The 18,864-nt window shown below is 43.8% G+C and overlaps 1 protein-coding gene across 2 annotated transcripts in view; it reads right to left on the reverse strand.

Annotated features, from left to right (window-relative positions):
• The window catches only part of LOC147454538 (protein NRT1/ PTR FAMILY 8.3-like), a 30,930-nt gene extending 21,846 nt beyond the window's left edge, over nt 1–9,084 (reverse strand). Inside the window, exons 1-2 of one of the 2 annotated variants that reach the window (XM_086516457.1) lie at nt 8,760–9,084; nt 8,427–8,644 (exon numbers count right to left, since the gene is read on the reverse strand). In XM_086516457.1, coding sequence (XP_086372583.1) covers nt 8,427–8,644; nt 8,760–8,868 — 327 coding nt within the window. In that variant the 5' untranslated portion in view covers nt 8,869–9,084. The remainder of the gene's footprint in view (nt 1–8,426; nt 8,645–8,759) is intronic. The other variant, XM_086516458.1, reaches the window with a different exon arrangement.
• Between the last annotated feature and the right edge of the window lie 9,780 nt (nt 9,085–18,864).

Raw genomic sequence — 18,864 nt, forward strand, 5'->3', positions numbered from 1 at the left:
TCATCCAAATCATCATGCTCATCATTATCATTCAAATCAGCATGCTTATCATCATGCAAATCCTGTGTGTCATGCTTTGGAGAAGAAGAGACTGAGAGAGTCTCCTTCTCCTGAACCCGTTCAATCTTCGCCTGCACATTAGCAATGAGAGATGGAGAATGAACAACTTGCTCTCCACGAATGACAATGGAAGAGTCACTTTTGGCATTGAAAGTGAACGTATTTTCCGCCCAATCAATGAGAGGGTTATGCTCACGAAACCATCGAATGCCCAAAATCATATTACATCCTGAGAGAGGAGAGACAAAAAAATTTCTACGGAAAGCAGCTTCTTGAACTGTAAACAACACATCAAGGCACTCTTTCGTGATGAGAGAGTCCATACCGGGAGCAAAGCCAGAGACCTCGAGAGGAGATTACTGACTAACCTCTAGGCGGGCTCTCTCAACAAGAGAGGGACTGATCACATCATGCATACTGCCTAGGTCAAGCAATATGACAAAACGTTGCCCCGTCATATGACAATAACATTTAATGAGAGACTCATCAATGGGAGGGTCAGGAGAAACTTGGGACACACTCGTGTTGTCATTGATTGCATTGACAGAGGAAGTGGGTTCTGTGGATTCTTTAGATTCATTAGAGTCAAGCTTAGGACATGTTCAATTTATGTGACCCTTAATGTGACAATGAAAACAACGACCTTCCTTAGAATAAGTGCTTTGCTCTTCCGATGTGATGTATCCTCCCAAAATTCCTTGTGCTACTTTTTCATCTGGAGTGAGCTTAGGTTTAGCAATTGTGTTAGCCTTACCTTAGGTTCATTTTGAGAGTTCTTTTCTGAGAGACTATTGGAAGATTGGTTAGAAGAGTTACCGTTCTTACCATTCTTACCGTTCTTACCATTCTGAGGGTTTTGAGAAGTCTGAGAGGTACTTGTGGATGTCTTGTTTTCCTTAGGCTTTCCCTTGTTGTGCTTCATCTCCTGTGCGAGAGCAATCGTTACCGCCTTGTTGAGATCGATTGGATAGAAGACTTCTACATCAAACTTGATATATTCATCTAGCCCAAAAAGGAAAGCCTCTTTGTGCTTATCATCCGATTTGCGTAATTTAGTGCCGAGCTGCAAAACACGGTTAGAAAAAGATATGACTGGCATACCATCTTGCTTGAGATTGCGCCAATCTTCTTTCAATCGTGCTAGGTACTGAGGAGGCATAAACCGCGCCTTGAGCTTGTCTTGGAAGTCGGCCCAATTGAAGAAAAGGGACACGTCTCCGTCGGCTTCCTCTAGGTGCGCGGCTAGCTGTGCCTCTTGCCATGCGTGGTGCCAATTGATGGCATCACCGGCAAAGTACATAGCTGCCGTCAACACCTTGCTATTTCCTGTCTTCTTAGTTGTCGGAAAATAAGCATTAAATTGATGCAACCAAGAATGAATAACCATAGCATCCATCTTACCATCATACTTACCGAAAGTCAACTTCTCTGTGACTTGGTTGTTGGAGTCGGCATCTTGGCTTGCGCCACTTGAGGAACTACCAACATCTTTGGCTAGTTCGGACTTCGAGGCAAGAACCTGTCGAACCAATTCTTGCGTGCGTATGTCTCTTTGAGCCTCACGATCGGCCTCAAAGGCCGCTCGTCTTTCTTCGACGTCCTCCTTTCTTTGTGCTTTTCTTTCTTTTCGTGCATCGCGCTCGCATTCCAAAGTAATGCGAGTCGCTTCTTGTTGTGCCAGTGCAACAAGATTCGCTTCTTGTTGTTGTGCCATCATGTCCATCATCGATTTCACCAAAGCCTCCATAGGATTTGGTGCAATCCCTGGCGTAGATGGCGAAGGGGGAGGGTCAGGAAAACCTCCATGGTGAGGAAATTCTTCTTCACTACTTTCATGCCCATCACCGCCATGCGAAGTATCCATTCCGCTTCGAGTGATAACCATGCAGTGTGATCTTTGGTTCTTAAGTTCAGGAAGAACTTGGGTTCTTGTGGGTCTTGGGTTCTTGGGTTCTTGGGGGTCTTGAGTTCTTGAGGTTCTTCTTTCGCTTGCAATCTGCGTTAGAGAAGGATCTTCTCTTCACCGAGTTCTGCTCTTTTCCGCGGGCGCACCCCTTGGTAGCCTTGCGCTCACACCAAAGTTGCTTTTCCCACCTCACGTCGATTGGCCGGCCGCTAAGTGCACGGTCCACTCTCAATGAGTGAAAAGAGGCACAAGGGGAGGCTGGACAAGCCCTTCTTTCTTGGGTTTCCTGTCACTCTTCAAAAACACGATTAGGAATCGACATGCCCAAGTGAACTTGGGTTACGTGCGACCGCAACAAGCAAAAAAAGAATTATGTGGTTCTTTCCTTGAGTGATACAGAACACTGCCAAAGCTCTGATACCGAATGAAAGTGGAACTTTGCTCAAGATGAGTGCTCCGAGCTGTGCTCAAGGTTCCTTTTACTTATGGAAGGGAGAGCCTTCCGTTCTTAATGAGAGAGTGCAATGGACACAAACAAAGTGAATGGACACTGTGAATGGAAATGCATGAGACTGAGAGATAGAGAAGAGAATATGACACCAGAGACGTCGTAAAATCCTCCTCCGAAGGCCCCACTCTCGATGGCGAAAGTGGTCTACTATTGATCGCACAATCTGGTACAATGGCTGAATGCAAATCTAAGGGACTATGTGGATGTTGACGGAGTGGACGACGAGGACGATGCTAAAGCTGAAAACTGCGTACTTCGACTCTAACTATGGCTGAATTCTGTTGTGTCAAACCGCCGTTGTACTGCTGTCCAAAAAAGCTAGATATGCTGAAATCTGCTGATGCAAAAACGCCATCTGCTGGTACTCTGAATGCAACTGAAATCCATTGCGGTACTGCTCTCCAGAAGCGCTATGTGTGGCTGAAAACTGTGGCTTCAAACGCTGAAATGGAAAGCCCAAAAACGCTGGTGTAGGTTGCCAAAAACGCTGATCCCATGCTGTGGAAAAACGCTGGCTGTGGAGACTATGTTCTTGCTGAATTTGCTGGTTGAAAAACGCTGCAGGCTGAGGCTATGGCGATGAGGCTAATGGCTGAAAACGCCAGGGGAATTGCTATGTGGAGCGCTGGTCTTGCTGGGGGAAATCGCCACCAAGGGGGGGAAGCCTTGCTTGAGAGAGGGGGGAACCTGCTGCCCTTGGCCTGTGTTCTCCTTGCTCTTCTGCCCAATAGTGCTAGCCTAGGTTTGCTTATATATTATCTTACCCAAATTGCCCTACTCAGTTCCCAACAAAAGTCACTTAAAATAATAAGTAAAAAAATGTCAAAAATAGGGAAAATAGGTTTAATGCACTGGAAAATGCTCCTGATGGATTCTGTTGGATTCTGATGGTAATGTTGATGATAATGTTGTGTGTAACCAGAGAATATGCATCTACTCTAAGTGCCTGAGCATGCACGGTCTGCGAACAGACTCACAAAAGTGCCAGAACACTTCCTAAGCTAGACTGATTGGATTGATTGAACCCTTGTCATGTTGTAGCTTGTCCACGGACACATAGGGTTGGATGTGTCACGTGACAACAAAATTCGAGCAAAAGTCCTCAGTTAAATTTCTTTATCTTTCTTTCCTCAGACAGGCTCAAGAGTGGAGCTACCTTGGCAAGAGTGAACCACTACTTGCTTTGACTCGCTCATGTTCCTCCTTGAGGTGTTTGGTCACATGCCTCACCTTTGACGCTTCTCAGAAATTGTCATTTGCAAAGGAAACTTCAAACTGTCAAATGAAAGCGGTAGCTTTCGGAACATCTTCCCTTCTGTCAAAAGTATGAAACTTGATCGGAGTGTTCTGTGGTCTAAAGATCTTCTTTATATCCTTCCTGAAATATTTATTGGCTATGGTTTTGGATTGATGTTCATGGATATTTTCTGGATTATGAAGGATCTTGAGCATTCCGCTCCTTGAATTCTCTAGGTTCTTGAGCATCATGCTCTTGTCGCCTTCTCAGAGAAACCCAAGTCTTGTGTCAACTTCTTGCAGAGAGAGAAAAAATTCCCCACTACGAGCTTTTCCTGCAGGACTTAGGTTTCGGCCGGCTTGCTTCTCTCTTGGCTTGTCATGGCTTCTTCCCGTATCTTCCCAGAGTCGTTCTCCTTTCAGAGAAAGAGAGGGGACCATGCTCTGATACCACTGTCACAAACGGGAGCGCATAGCAATATAAAATACATTCGGATAAATAGGATTTATCACTTATTCCTGAAGCCAAAGGATATAGAGAGAAATAGAGAGAGAGAGAGAGAGAGTGAGAAGATCGACACAGTTACTGGGGACCAGAAGATGGGCTGGTTCCCCCCGTAATAGTATCTTTATTACTCAGGAGAAGTCTATACAAGCACTTGAACTGAACATATTACCACGTTCATTCTAGAATAAGACTTGATGGTTCCTGGAAGCCTTAGCTTCCGATTCCTAGGACAAAACCCTATTCCAAGGAACTTCCGTTCCTTATTCCAAATCCTCGAGAACTAAGGTTCTCGCCTCTGGATCTCACCTTCTAAACTCAAGGCATGGCATCCATGCATGTCACGTGACACATCCCAACCCTATGTGTCCGTGGACAAGCTCCACCATAGCAGGGTTTCCGTCAAGTCCAGTCAAGTTAGATTAGAAGTGATATGGCACTTTTGTGAGTCTATTCGTAGACCGTGCATGCCCAGTCACTCAGTGTAGATGCATATCCTCTGGTTGCACCTTGCATAAGCATAAGCATTTCCATCAGATTCCATCAGAGTCAGTTTGGGGATTTTTCAGATAACTTTATCCCATTTTTCCCTATTTTTGACATTTTTCACTTATTTATTAAGTGACTTTTGTTGGGTACTCAGTAGGGCAAATTGGGTAAGTTAATTTATAAGCAAACCCAAGTTAGCACAAATTGGCAGATGAGCCAAGGAGCACAGCAGGCTACCAAGCAACAGGTGTTCCCTCCCTCTCTCAGCAAGACCCTCTCCAAGCAGACTTGGTGAGGCCCCTTCCACCCGCAGCCATCAGCGTTTTTGCTTCTTGCATACCTGGTGTATCCACCCCCAGCCACCATCGCCATCATCCTCATGCTCCTGGCGTTTTCCCTAGCACCAACATCAGCGACTTCAGCCCACTACTAACGCTAGCAGGACAGAACATCCAGCGTTTTTTGGATCATCATTTGGGACTGCGTTTTCAGCATTATATGACTCACTAGGACAGCGTTTTTCAGCCTGAGGCCTCCTGCTGTGGCACCGTTTTCAGCCCAGTTGTCAACACCAAAAACGCAGCCTAAAGGAGTAGGTTTTCACAGCGTTTTTTCCCTCAGAACTTCAGCCAACAAAGCAATCAATTTCAGCCATTTACAGCAGAGAAAAACCAGCCAATTCAGCCCCGAAAGTGGCACAGGTTTTCAGCTTTTTCCCCTTTGCAGACAGCAGATAAAGAAGCATCTATTTCAGCCCTAAAATCTTCATCGTCTTCACCGACATAGTTCCCGTATGCAAAGTCCATTGCATTTGCATTGTACGCATTTGTGCAATCAAGTAGACCACTCTCGCCGACGAGAGTGGGGCCTTCGGAGGAGGGTTTTACAACCTCTCGGTGTCGTATCTCTTCTCTCTCCTTCTCTCAATCTCATTCACTTGCACGCACAATATCCACTCACTTTGTTCGTGATCATGGCACTCTCCACAAGACGGAAAGCTCCCTCTTTCCCTAAGGACTAAAAGGAACCTTGAGCAGTAAAGATCACTAATCTTGAGAAAATATAACATTCATTCCGCTGCACCTTACACTGCAACTCTCTTTTCCCACTGTTCCAGAGTCCTCTTCCTGTAGAACAACTCTGCTTTCCTGAACACGAAGTCCTTACTTGGGAATCCCAACTTCTGGATCACAACTCGAGAGACTACATCTCTCCGATCCGTGGATCTGCTTCCCAAACTTGGGTACGAAACCCTTGGGCTGATTTGGCTCTAGTTCCTTAGAGCGCTCTCTCCTGCAGAGGCTCATGCCTTTCTCTGCTCCTACTCCCTCACTAAGAGGAAGTACACCTGCAAACAAATACTTAGAGATCATAACATGAAAATCGTTACCTTCAAAGTCTCGACGCTCGAAACGCAACTCGGTTCTCGAAAAGCAATTCCCCGGAAAAGATCTCTATAAAGAAAATCCTCTCTTCCAATCCTACACACAAAAGATGTGTGTTCTCGGGTTCCTTCTCGTAAATCACCCGTCTACGACTAAAACAGAGAAAAACAGAGAAAAACAGCACCTTGTCGCGATGGAAACACGCTCCGTAGGCACTTCTTCGCGAGGGAACTCACGCACTGGATCTTGGCAACCTCGGGTACACTTGGGAGAGTCATGTGCATCACCGGCAAACGTTTTCTTTGCGGGTGAACTCTGCAATAGTATCTCCTTCTTGCAAAAACTGAACCTCTCCTCTGAGTGAGGGCATGTGATGCTTTTATAGCTCTTGGCCACGACACGAATAGGTGCTCGCGTAGAGATCGCGGTCGGGTTTTTTTTTTTTTTTTGCGCTGTTCTACCAGAAAAAGAGAGAGAAAACGTTGGCTGATCTGTTCCTTATTTATCAGATGGATGCCCACTTATCAAGTGGGCGGCCAGCGTATTTTAAAAATAGTCTGAATCTGCTTAAAAACTCAATAAAACCTTATAAGTTAAAAACAATGCTTTCACAGCACTTCCCAGGCGTCCCTGGATGCAATCACATGCACAGTTGCAATGCAGACATAGACTTCCTCGCGGGAAAGTATCTGCTTTCCCGAAAAGCAATCCCGCTTTCTCAAAAAGCATCTATTTTTCCTCAAAGTTTCCTCTGAACCCATCTTCATTCAAGTGCTTGCTTTTCCTTGTGCACAATACCAACACAGTTTAGAATTTTCTCCTGACTATGGATATTCCCTTTACGATACACTCATCACCCACCGTGTGACGCATCAAGAATACCCATCACCTAGTCCTTTCCTACCGAACTTTCCGTACAATCTCCTTCGCGATGCTCTATGTCACCCATCCTATGACACATCGGAGATGTCTATTCCCCGATGGTCAGATACTTCTTCTCGATGCTCCCTGTCACCCATCCGATGTGACGCATCAGAAGTACCCGTTCCTGGTGGCCTTACAAATATTCCCTTTCACAGTGCTCTCGTCATTACTCTGAATGACGCACTAGGAATACACTGTACTCGGAGGTCTCCAGTGAGAAAAACCCTCACTTAAAATTCCAGTAATTCATTTAGAATTATTTTTCCTTAGTGTTCCAAGCGAGAAAATCCTCTCACTTATAAATCCAATAATTCATTTAGAATTATCTCTTATGTCACATAAAGCCAATTTAGCAACATCAACCTCTTCAAACTTTCTAATGAACCGCGTGTAGTACGAACACAATCCCAAGAAGCTTCTAACTTCATGGACATTCTTCAAATCGAGCCAATCACGGATAGTCTCTATCTTGGCCGGATCCATCTGCACTCCTGCTGCTGACACGATGTGTCCCAAAAAGTGTATCTCTGGTAGAAAAAATTCACTTTTCTTTGCATTTATCACCAACTTGTGATCTCGTAATGCCTGAAAGACTTGAAGCAGATGATCTCTATGTTCTGCCTCATCCTTGGAGAAAACAATGATGTCGTCAAAGAAAGTGCCAACAAATAGTCTATACTCTCGAAAAATCATGTCCATCATCCGGTTAAATGTGGGATTAGTCAATCGGGTATATATGAGGTCTTGAGTGGATCTAGATGCAATTGCTAATTGCATTGCCGATAAATCATGGTCTGAGATCCAAATGAATGTTGAATGCGATTTGTCATGTGATGTCTCTAGGCATGGAACTCCGTCGGGCCAGTGTCGAATCAATTGTGAACTATGAACTATTTTGAAATAATTTATTGTGGTGTCGTGGTAGATTCTCGACTTGGAGTGTCCAAGTCTGTTACACCATGGAATCTCAACAGCAACAGACAGCTAGCTGCCTATTCTTCTATTGACGAGAGAGTAGAAGCTCTGTTTTGGCAACAGTACATAAACTCCTTGCTTATGATAAATTTCGGACCACCTTGCTATCTCCTTATCATCACTACCCTCATCTGTCTGATTTCCAAGAGCACTATTGCTTTAGCACATAATCCTATTGTTGATGGACAAACTAGACAAACTGATGTTCACTACCACTTTGCTCAGGCTTAAATTGAAGATGGCCGTATCAGCCTGGACTGCTGTCCTAGCAAGGATAACATTGTGGACTTCCTCACCAAGCCTCTTCCTTGACCTATTTTGGACGGTCTTGTTCAAACAAATATATAACATTGTGTCACTTTCACTAGCTGAGAAGATCTCAATTGCAAACAAGCAAACCCCTTCACAGAAGAAGATAGCATAATAGTAACTTACAATGAGGAACACGAGCTGAAAGAGAAGAGCAGAAGTGTATCGCCCTAGATAAGCATCCCCAAGGAATCCACCAACAAAAGAGAAAAAATATTGAGCGCCTTGCCAGTTACTGGTGTTGGCAGCAGCAGAAGAGTCTCCTTCTCTCAGCACTTCAGTCAAGTATATGACCAGATTGACAGAGACCCCATAGAGAGAGACACACATCAGCCCCTGATTTACTAAGAGAAAAATTAACCCATAAAACTCAATTAGCTCACAGCCAGGGAAGATACAGACAACCGCATACAAAAAGCCGCTAAAAACGAAGTAAAAAGCCCACCCAGAGTACGTTACCTAAAATAAAGATGGATGAGCTGAATCCTCCAGTTGCTCGTCTACATGCTGGCTTGCCCTTTATGTCTAGAGTTCCATCATGGGTAAGCTCCATCTCTTCTATCTCCATACGCAGAGGAGATGCGAATGCTGCATGCCTTGAAGAGGCCAATGGTAACAAGAGCGGGCAATAAGCGTAAAGTACGCGGACTCAAATTGCCCTGCCCAAAACGTTGGTCTCAGCGAGCCATGGTCCTGGTCCAATGGCCATGACATGGCTGCCGGCCCCGGCTCAGCCCTCAGGACTAAGTGGCACGGGCACAGGAGGGTGGGATCTACGGTCGGGGGATTGTGGGCTGTAGATCCCGTCGAAAGTAATCTAAGGTACCCTAGATTACTTGTACCCTAGATTACTTTTGGCTGCAACCCTTGTACATACATGTTTTAAGTAAACTAGGGCCCTCACGTTTCACGACGCGCGCATGGCGTAGTGGTTAGGGTATCCGCCTCCCGTGGGTGAGGTCATGGGTTCAAAACCGCCCCCGCAAACGTGGGTACCTTAGATTACTTTCAATACTCGTGTACCCTAGATTATTTTTTACAAAAGTAATCTAGGGTACCCGCATTCCAGATCTACGGCCCACAATCCCTCGACCGTAGATCCCACCCTCCCATGCTCGTGCCACTTAGTCCTGAGGCCGGCTCAAATGACATTGTCACAGAAGCAAAAACTAGGTGTCAGTGAAGTGTCCACCTGTCTTTTTTGGCTTAAAGAAACCCTAAAGTGTTCTGTTGGGTGGGGGAGACTTTCATGGTTTGCAATGCATGATGGAGACTTACCTTTCATTTCACATCCTGACATGTCTTTAAAGACTTTTCTTGCAATCTATTGTTTTAGAATGCTAAAGTGAAGCTTTACTTTGCATAATTTTTAGTAATTTTACACACACACACGTATATGTTTTTTTTTCATTTTATTGTTTTAGAATGTTAAAGAGTGAAGCTTCACTTTGCATAATCCTAATAAATTCTACACACACACACATATATTAATTAGTTCTTTTTATTTCACCTTTCATTTCATAACTTCACATGGCTTTACATTTTTTGCATTTTATAGCTTGATTCCAATCAGTATTAATGTTCAAAAAAGTCTCTTTCATTAAGCGGTTGCTGATCAAGTTTCCTCCTCATAAAGAAGAAAACCAGAAATACTAGCAGAAACTTTGAGATTTGCAAAATTTTTGGACAACTTTCTCACATATTTTATCAGTTTTTCTTCCGTTTACCATGGTTTGCAACTAGCTAGTCTTGATTTTCAACCAGCTCAAGACTAAGCTGAGGCAATCCTTTCCCAAACACTGATATCAATTTAATTCAACCTAACAATTTTATCACTTTCTTATTGTTTTTGAAAGCCGTCGTGACCCTTTCACTTGTCTGACATGTGTTACACATGCTCTACCACTCTTAGGCTATGGTCACACAAGGCTTAGTTATCCGTAACTTTCAGGAATAACTATGCCTCTTACATGGTCATGCGATAACTATGCAGTTGTATCGTAGAACTATGTGGGGGGTCTTGCAACTATGCCAAAATCGGCATAGTTGCACAAGTAGCCTGTGATGGCGCTTTAATGATTTCAGTGGTTAATAATTGAAACGGCTACCACAAAGCTCAAAAGGCTCATTTGCAGCGTCGTCGACCTGTGGTTGCAACTCTCGCGCAAACATGGCGGCCTATCTACGACACGCTTTATTTGGAAACTTCTTCTACGCATCTCGCTTGGCATGCCACACTTTGTTCCTGCTGCCACCTGCCGGTAAACACCAAGCTCCTCATCGTCAACTCCCCATAAACAAGCCGCATGCGGTAATATGGCGTAGTTGCCTGCCACAGCATAGTAGCCCTTAGTTATCCTTTATGAATAACTAAGGCCCACAAACCAAAAAAGCACCTAGAAGTAGAAGCAAGTGGGGGTGAGTGTTGGGTAGGACCCATATCTAGAGTTTAGTTTTTGGCCTGACATAGTGAATAGAAGATGGGACTTTGAGACCAACACGCACTCACACACCATGGATCCCATAGTCCCTTACATTGGTTTCATTTAGGTCTCCACCTCAACACACCTCTATGTGTTGACATGAAGCAGCACACAATATTGCTCACATTTGCAATTCACGCTAAAAAATATCAAGGCATTTGGACCCAAGTAATTCTTGCAGCTTTGTTACAAGCATTCAACACCAGAAGCATCCATTTTTATTTTCTCCATGCGCACATTTTCCATTCACTATGTATAGATAGACGAGCTCCTACGAGTTTCAATTTGTATCTACTATTTTACTCGATGTGTTTTGAGTGGCCATCCATTTATTTTTAAAACCTTAAGCATATAAGTGAAGTGTAGATCATGTGAAAAGGGAAAGATCATTTTGTGAGGATAACTCAGAGTAAAGAAGGAGAACAAGGAGGCTATGGAGGTGGAAGCTTGGAGCCACATGTACTTGCTTCACGAATCAATGAATGCATGCATTGAAATTAAGTCCCCTTGATTTTCATTAAACTTGTGTATTAGTGTCTTAATGTGTGTGTAAGAACTAATCGCTCTATATCTGTTGATTGCAGATTGTGTACTTGATTATGGTGTTGAGTGCATGATTAGAGTAGTGTGTACAGTAGGATTCGTGCATACATCACTCTAATCGTAACCCATAAGCTTAGGTGAGCTTGTGTTTAGGATGTGCCCACAAAGATTAGTAGAGAAAGCAATGAAAAGCATTGTGTGGTTAGCATAAGGGTTAACATGTGTGTGACCACTAATCCCATTGATTGGTTCTCTCTTCTTCTTATTCTAAATGACCTCTCATGATTTCCCCACTCTCTCCCAACTCATTGCTCTCACACATTCACCATGTGTGATGCTTCCATGCCCTAGCCATATCTCTACCATCTCTAGATTGACTTTTATGTTAATTCATTACAACTATGCTAGAAGGGAGCCAACATTTGGCACCATTGTCAAGAATGGTAGTTTAAGTTAGGGGAGATTTTTTGAGTAAGAATGAATGTTTGGGAGTAGGTTTAGGTGTAGTAATCAACAACTAGCAGATATCCCAATCCGGTTAAGCATATATCCTAATTGAGGTGGTGGTGATATAGCCATGGTGTCCACTGAACCACCATCCGTAACACTTGCCATGTGTCACTGCCCAAGCGAGAGTCCATCCAATGTGAACTCTTGACCAACTGTAACTAATTGCTGCCAGTGACCATGTAGCTCTGTCACTACTAGGCGAGAGTCCATCCAATGTGAACTCTTGACCAACTGTAATTAACTGCCAGCAACGACATTGTAGCCCGCCACAGGTTGCCCGCCACAAGACCACTCACCATTCCCGGTGAGAGAGAACATTGAAACTAGAGAGAATAGCAAAACTAGCAGGAGCAATGCAACCCAATCTGACTGACGAAGTTGAGGTGTGGGGAAGATATTGAGTATCGCAGAGGAAGGAACCATTGGTAAAGTGTAGATATTTGCAGAAGACGATGAAGAGGTTTGGGCAACCCTGAGCAAAATTTGAGGAAGTCACCAAGCTAGTGTACATGCAGTCAAAAGGGTGAGAGGTTTTCACACAGGAGAAGTTCTTGAAAATGCCAAAAAAATAAATGGGGAGCTAGTGTGGATGGGAGGGAGGGTTGAGGAGGTGGGTAGGGGACTAGGGGCTGGTATTGGCTAGCGAAGAGGGGAAGGGGTGGGTAGGGGCGAGAGTGGGGGGCGTGGGTAGGGACGAGGGGTGAGGTAGGGTGGGTAGGGGCGAGAGAGGGGGGATGGGGAAGGTACTTCACAAGAAGCACATTCCCTAGGAATGCAAAATTGACGATGGGATCCTTAGCAGCATGATGATGGAGCACCAAAGGTTAGGTTTGTGATGTCATTGGATGGGAGGTATAGAAACTCGTATCATGTGGCTCCCTAGCATGTGGAGCTACAAAAGAGATCTTTGGACTGCATGCAGGTCATGGTGCTTCATCTTCCTGATGTCAAGAATGACAACCAAATCAAGAATGACATACGTTGTTTGTCCTCTAGCCAGTGGTGTTTTGTCACAGAGTTTTAGTGGAGTCTTTCCACCACAAATATGTGATTTGGTTCTATACCTTTTAATGGGAGAGAGGAGTTTATTGGGTTTGCATATCTGTTGGGCAGAGAGGTAGAGAATTGGAAGCTCTTGCTTTTTGGACAAGAAAGTTGATGCTTACCTATTCGAGGTTTTGAAAGAAATTTACCTTTTGTGGTATGCCGATTCCAAACAGGAGGATCATATAGCCATACACTCACTGGTCTTCCCAGAAGTTTGACAAACCAATCTCTTGCAAAATTATCAGAGCTTGCCTCTTATGTAATTGTGAAAGGGGCTAATGTTATCTTCTATGACATGGACCACAAAAAATATGATTGGCTACTAGGCATCTGGTCTAGCAGAGTTGGGTGTGCACCAGAATGTCGAAGTTGTCTCCCTTTACTAGGTCTAGAGATGATGCTGCTAAAGATTTTGTTGTAGATGAAGAAGGTGCCGCGTCAATGAGCATAGAGACCACTCCAAAAAGTCTACTTTTGACCCATCAGATGCATTGGGCTACTCGAGTTCAAGGTTGGACTCTATTGACAAGGAACAATGTAGGACCCTGAGGGCTGTACGGGGAGGTGCCCGCTACTAGGTCCTGCACCAGGTACAGAGATTGAATGATTGTAAGGGTGTCATTCTTAGATTTGCATCGAGTCGGAGCATGTCATAAAGTGACACTTGTTGAAAGGTGTTCTTCAAGATGGCTTCTATTGTAGGCTTGGCTCCTTCAATCTAGGCTTCCTCCGGTACTTTGATCTATTGTAAGTCAACCACTTCTTCCAAGAAAGCCCCATCAATATCAGATAGCAATGAGGTCAGTCGTCTCTTGGCACCAGTGAATTGCTCATCAATTGGGCCAAGTATACTAGGTTGTGGAAGTGGAGATGGACAAGGTGGACCTTTTGGAAGGCTAAGACCAAGAGTTGCTCTTTGTGCCCGAGTGAGGACACCAACAGACTCCTCCACTTGTTGTGGCCTATCCTTAGGGGTAACCACATGAGTAGTAGGGAATGACTAAGGGATGGTGCTTACTGCTATCAGGTTGAGATTCAAAAATGTGAAGTCTTGTTGGTTCGGACTTGGGCCTCGGACTTGGGCTTGAAGACGTGGATTTCCTTTGCTTAAGACTGTAATGGAAATGGCCTATGAACTTTGACAGTAGTGGAATTAGGAAAATTAGAGAAAGCATCTTTGTGAGATTACTTTGTGAGCATAGAGGGCGAACTTAATTGATGGTAGCAACATAAACATAGTACCTAGTTAACTTGGCATGAACAATACTTTTGCAAGAGAGAGAGAGTTTAGAGAACATGACAATAGTTGAGGACCGGACTTATGTGGAGCCGGTCCCCCCTCCAATAGACATTTGTATTATAGATTCTCCCATCAAGAGAGACTTGGTGCAATACAATCTTTGTGTTCCTTATGACCTAGGTGATGCAATGAAAATGGAAAGCTTCATGCATCACGAGCATAACATAAACTTTGCAAATAGCATTAACTATCCCAAGCCTCAGTCCCAACGCCTCAAACACCTTCGAAGGTGGAGAAAGCTAGCGGGGAATGAGGGTAGGGAAGAAGAAGAAGAAACATTCCATAGGAGAAAGAAATAGTTCCTCACTTATCATCACTCTTCTTGCTAGCATACATAATAGCATAGCAATGAAGATGGAGAAGGTGGCAAGCTTAGCATTGAAGCATGGCTCTTGGTTGGATTTGCATTCCATAGCTAAGAGTGTTGGTGTAGGCTCTCAACCTCTCTACTAGCTTGGAGAAGGAGATGGAGCTCTTGCACTTTGTACTTTACACAATGAGAGTGTGTGTGGGAGAGTATGTCCCCCAAGCAACCCCCTTGCTTCCTTGGTCGACCCCCTCTTCTAGCTCTTGAAAGAAAATCATTGGACCCCTTCAAGCCTGGCCAATCACATGCAGGATGCATATCAAGCAAGCATACTAGCCTTGGGACAAGTGTCCCCCTTTTTCCTTTCGAGAGAGAGGACTTGATAAATGCAAAAACAGTTAATTAAATTAACTAATTTATCATTGGACCCCTTGGAAGGCCAACCGATAGGCTTTAGGCACACCATGAGGGCAACATGGGTAGGTGCTTGACATGTGTCCTTGTTGCCTCTTGAGGCTTGGCTTATCTTGTGTGTGTGTTCTCTCTCATCCCCTTAGCTTTAGGGCTCGCCCCCTCTCTTGTAGGGATGCTTTGACTTTGTGGAACACAAGCACCTTAGTTAGCAAGCACGACAAAGCACCTCAAGCTTGGGTAGTGTTCCCACAAGCACCTCAAGCTCCCTAGTCGGAAAGCACGACAAGCACCTCAAGAATCTTAGTCAGCAAGCATGACAAGCACCTCAAGCATCTTAGTCATCAAGCACGACAAGCACCTCAAGCACCTTAGTCATCAAGCACAGCAAGCACCTCAAGCTTGGGCAGGGTTCCCACCTCAAGCACAACCCTAGCTTACCTAAGGTCAAATGACTTTTACACTAAGCTTTGGGTGGAGGTCTTTAATGAAGCTAACCCTAAGGTCTTTAAGCTCCATTAGCATTGCTCTTTGATAGACCATCTCCCATTTGGACCCATTACCTTTGGTCTCGTGCTGAGATGCATCCAAAGCACATATCTATATTCTAACCCTTGTTCCCGTTTATACTCCCACATTAAATTATCAGTTTAATATGAGAAAATCATTTGGGTTGGTTAGATATTAAATTTTATGACATTACCTCTCTCTTGAAATCATTGTCGTCCTCGACTATGAGGTATAAGAGATAAAGCCTTAGTCATTAGTCAATCTTTCTTAGCGGGTAGAGGATCCCTTTTTACCCTACAACATCATTCCAAGATTGATGACTAATCCATTTGGTGCTTGGGAGACATGGTTGCTGCAAGCATGTCTGCTCTTTAGTCCATTTCATTCTCCCAAGTAAAGTGACAAATTCTACTTGGTGTTTGAGAGACTTTGTCATCACAAACATGATTCTAAGTATGCATACTACTTAAATTTGTGCACAATAAAAAGAGAACTAGTCTTATAAGACAAAAACATTGCTCATTTAAAAGAAATTTATACATTTTCTTACTCTAATGGAGCATTGTAAGCATTGACAAGGTTCGTACTATCCTTAAGTTGTATCCCTTGCATCCATCTAGCATCTTCAAAAGGATAAATTTTGAACTTAATAAGATACCGTTGGATAATCTTACCTGTCGTAGTACCTTGTCTTCACGCCGAAGAATAGCTTCGGGTTGTAGCACCTCTTCTTGGTCTTCGATTTCGGGAGGGTCTTCAATAATTGGTTCACTTGGTGGCTCTCCTTATTAGGGCTTAAGTAGGCTCACATGAAAAGCATTGTGTATGAGCCAATGGTTGGGCAACTTGAGTTGATAAGCCATCTCATGGATTGGCTTCAAGATTTGAAAAGGACCATAGTATCTTTTTGCTAATTTAGCATAATACTTTGGATGGCCCGTAGTATTTTTGCCCGTCATTTGCCTTAAGCGAGCCTTGGGAAACTTAAGTAAGACCCAATCATTTTCTTTGAACGTTAAGGCCCTTCTGTGCTTGTCAGCAACACCTTTTTGCCTTTGTTGAGAGATGGATATAGCCTCCTTAATCTTTTGAAAAGATTCTTGTAGATCACGGCTATACTCATTGGTAGTGAAGATCTTCCCATGTACTTTAAGTAGCAAGGGAATTTTAGGTCTTCCCTCAATGATTTCAAAAGGTGCTTTTCCCGTAGAAGTATGTGCAATATTATTGTATGCGTACTCTACAAGAGGTAAGTACTTTTTCTATTGTGAGCTTTGATCTACTTCGGTAACATAAGTCTATCAAGTATCGTAAAATTGGCTATCTCGCTTTGGCCATCTGTTTGTGGGTGATAGGGCGAAGAGAAATTCAATCTTGTACCTAGCTAGATTTTCAAAGAGACCTTTCCAAAAATTAGTAGTCATTCTAGGATCTCTATCTGACACGATGGATGTTGGTAATCCATGGTGTTTGAAAATCTGTGATATGAAGAGAGTTGCCATTTGGTGTGCCTTAATAGTCTATATGACGGGAATAAAGTGTGCTTGCTTGCTAAACTTATCGACTATTGTCCATATTCCCGTATTCCCATGGATAGACTTGGGTAATCCAAAGATGAAATCCATGGCACGAAGGGTTGACACTTTCTGTGGTAGTACTTCCGAGGACTTAGTAGTGGGTTGTGTCGCCTTTGACTACCTTGTATGTGTCATGCAGTAACCAGAAGCCCACCCAAGCTTTGGGCAAGAAGATCTTTAACTTACTGAACACTGGTCCTGACTCCACTAGACCAGGGCGAGTGTCTAGACCACCTCGATAGACCTCTACGAGAGATGACTAGACCATGATGAGAGACTAGACAAGCAGGTCGAGGGAAAACTGGATGAGAGCAAGCTGAAGCAAACCTAGACCAGTCAAAACCAACAGACTAATACAGAGAGCTTAAACCAGTTAGCTCTTTGACTCGACTTTCAACGAAGTGAGACTTCACTTGAGGTCCCACCGGGCGTGCCAAAAATGAGAGCACTTGTAGTAGAGATAATGTGTCATTCTCTCTACAATGGGTGCTCCTCAATGCAATGTGCGTGAAACCTCACTCCAACAGAGTGAAAACACCAAAAATGATGAACAATAGAGAAAACACAGCAACTCAACGTTAGAACCTTGAACAACATGGGACTCGACTAACTCAAATGAATTAGTACAAACTTTGGTATGGCAACACACTCAACTCCAAGCCCAAAACTCACGGGTACAATGGGGGTGTTGAGGCTCGAATGTGTAGGGATGGTGCAGACATGCTGTGCCTGAAGTCAAGACGCTAGACTCAAGACGCTCAACCACACAAAGTAGATGATGATAATGATGATAGTGTCCTCGCACCAACCACACATATGTATCTCCTAGAGAGTCACCACATCTAGTAGATATCCCAATCTAGGTAAGCCTATCTCCTAAATGAAGTGGTGGTGATCTAGCCATGGTGTCCAATGGACCACCATCGTAACACTTGCCATGTGTCATTGCCCAGGCAAGAGTGCGTAAAGTGTGAACTCTTGGCCAACTGTAACTAATTGCCGCTAGTGACACTATAGCCCTGTCACACTACCCAAGCAAGAGTCCGTCCAGTGTGAGCTCCTGACCAACTGTAACTAATGTTGCTAGGGACATTGTAGCCCCAACTTAGAGCTAGGCAAGAGTCAGCCATTGAGGGATCTTGCACCACTGAGTATATTGACCACACAGGCACATGCCGATGTCATCCCTAGATCCATTACTTGTGCTATGGATTCTTTTACACACATGGAGCTAAGTGCTAGCCAGTTGATGACCATTAGACAGAGAGCTAAGAGCCATGACTTTAGGTTAACGCATTTACTTGACTACTAGTCTTAATTGGTAAAACTATTGGAATGTTTGAAACCTTAGGAGTGTTTTAAGCATAGAAAGGCTTGCTCACTCTAACAACAAAGAACACTTAGTGAGAAAACAAAGGAAAGAGCATGGAAAGAGGCAAATGTTGGATCATGCGACAGGGGAAGGAATGTTGGTGGGCCCAAATCCAAGTGTCATCAAATTAGAACCACCAACCCATGCCTTAGGGTAGGATGTCTACTTGAGCCCACCCGAATGAAATCTATGAACTTTTTGTGAGCTGATGTGGATGGCCAAATTTTTATTGTGGTGAAATGGAAATATGTTTTTGCAAGAGTGTCTAAGATTACAATTAATTTGATTTTCTTGTCCCCATATGAACTATTTGCAAAGTGTGTGTGTGTGTGTGTGTGTGTGAGAGAGAGAGAGAGAGAGAGAGAGAGAGAGGAGAGAGAAGGGAGGGAGATCAAGATAATGATGTGTAGCTCAATTTCATGAGTTGCTATAGACTTGTGGAGATTATATTACTATATAGAGTAACATAAGAGAAAGAGATATAATCATAGATATAGAAGGAAA

This window comes from Adiantum capillus-veneris, chromosome 7 (assembly GCF_014529385.1).
Source record: "Adiantum capillus-veneris isolate H3 chromosome 7, ASM1452938v2, whole genome shotgun sequence".
Lineage (NCBI taxonomy): Eukaryota > Viridiplantae > Streptophyta > Polypodiopsida > Polypodiales > Pteridaceae > Adiantum > Adiantum capillus-veneris.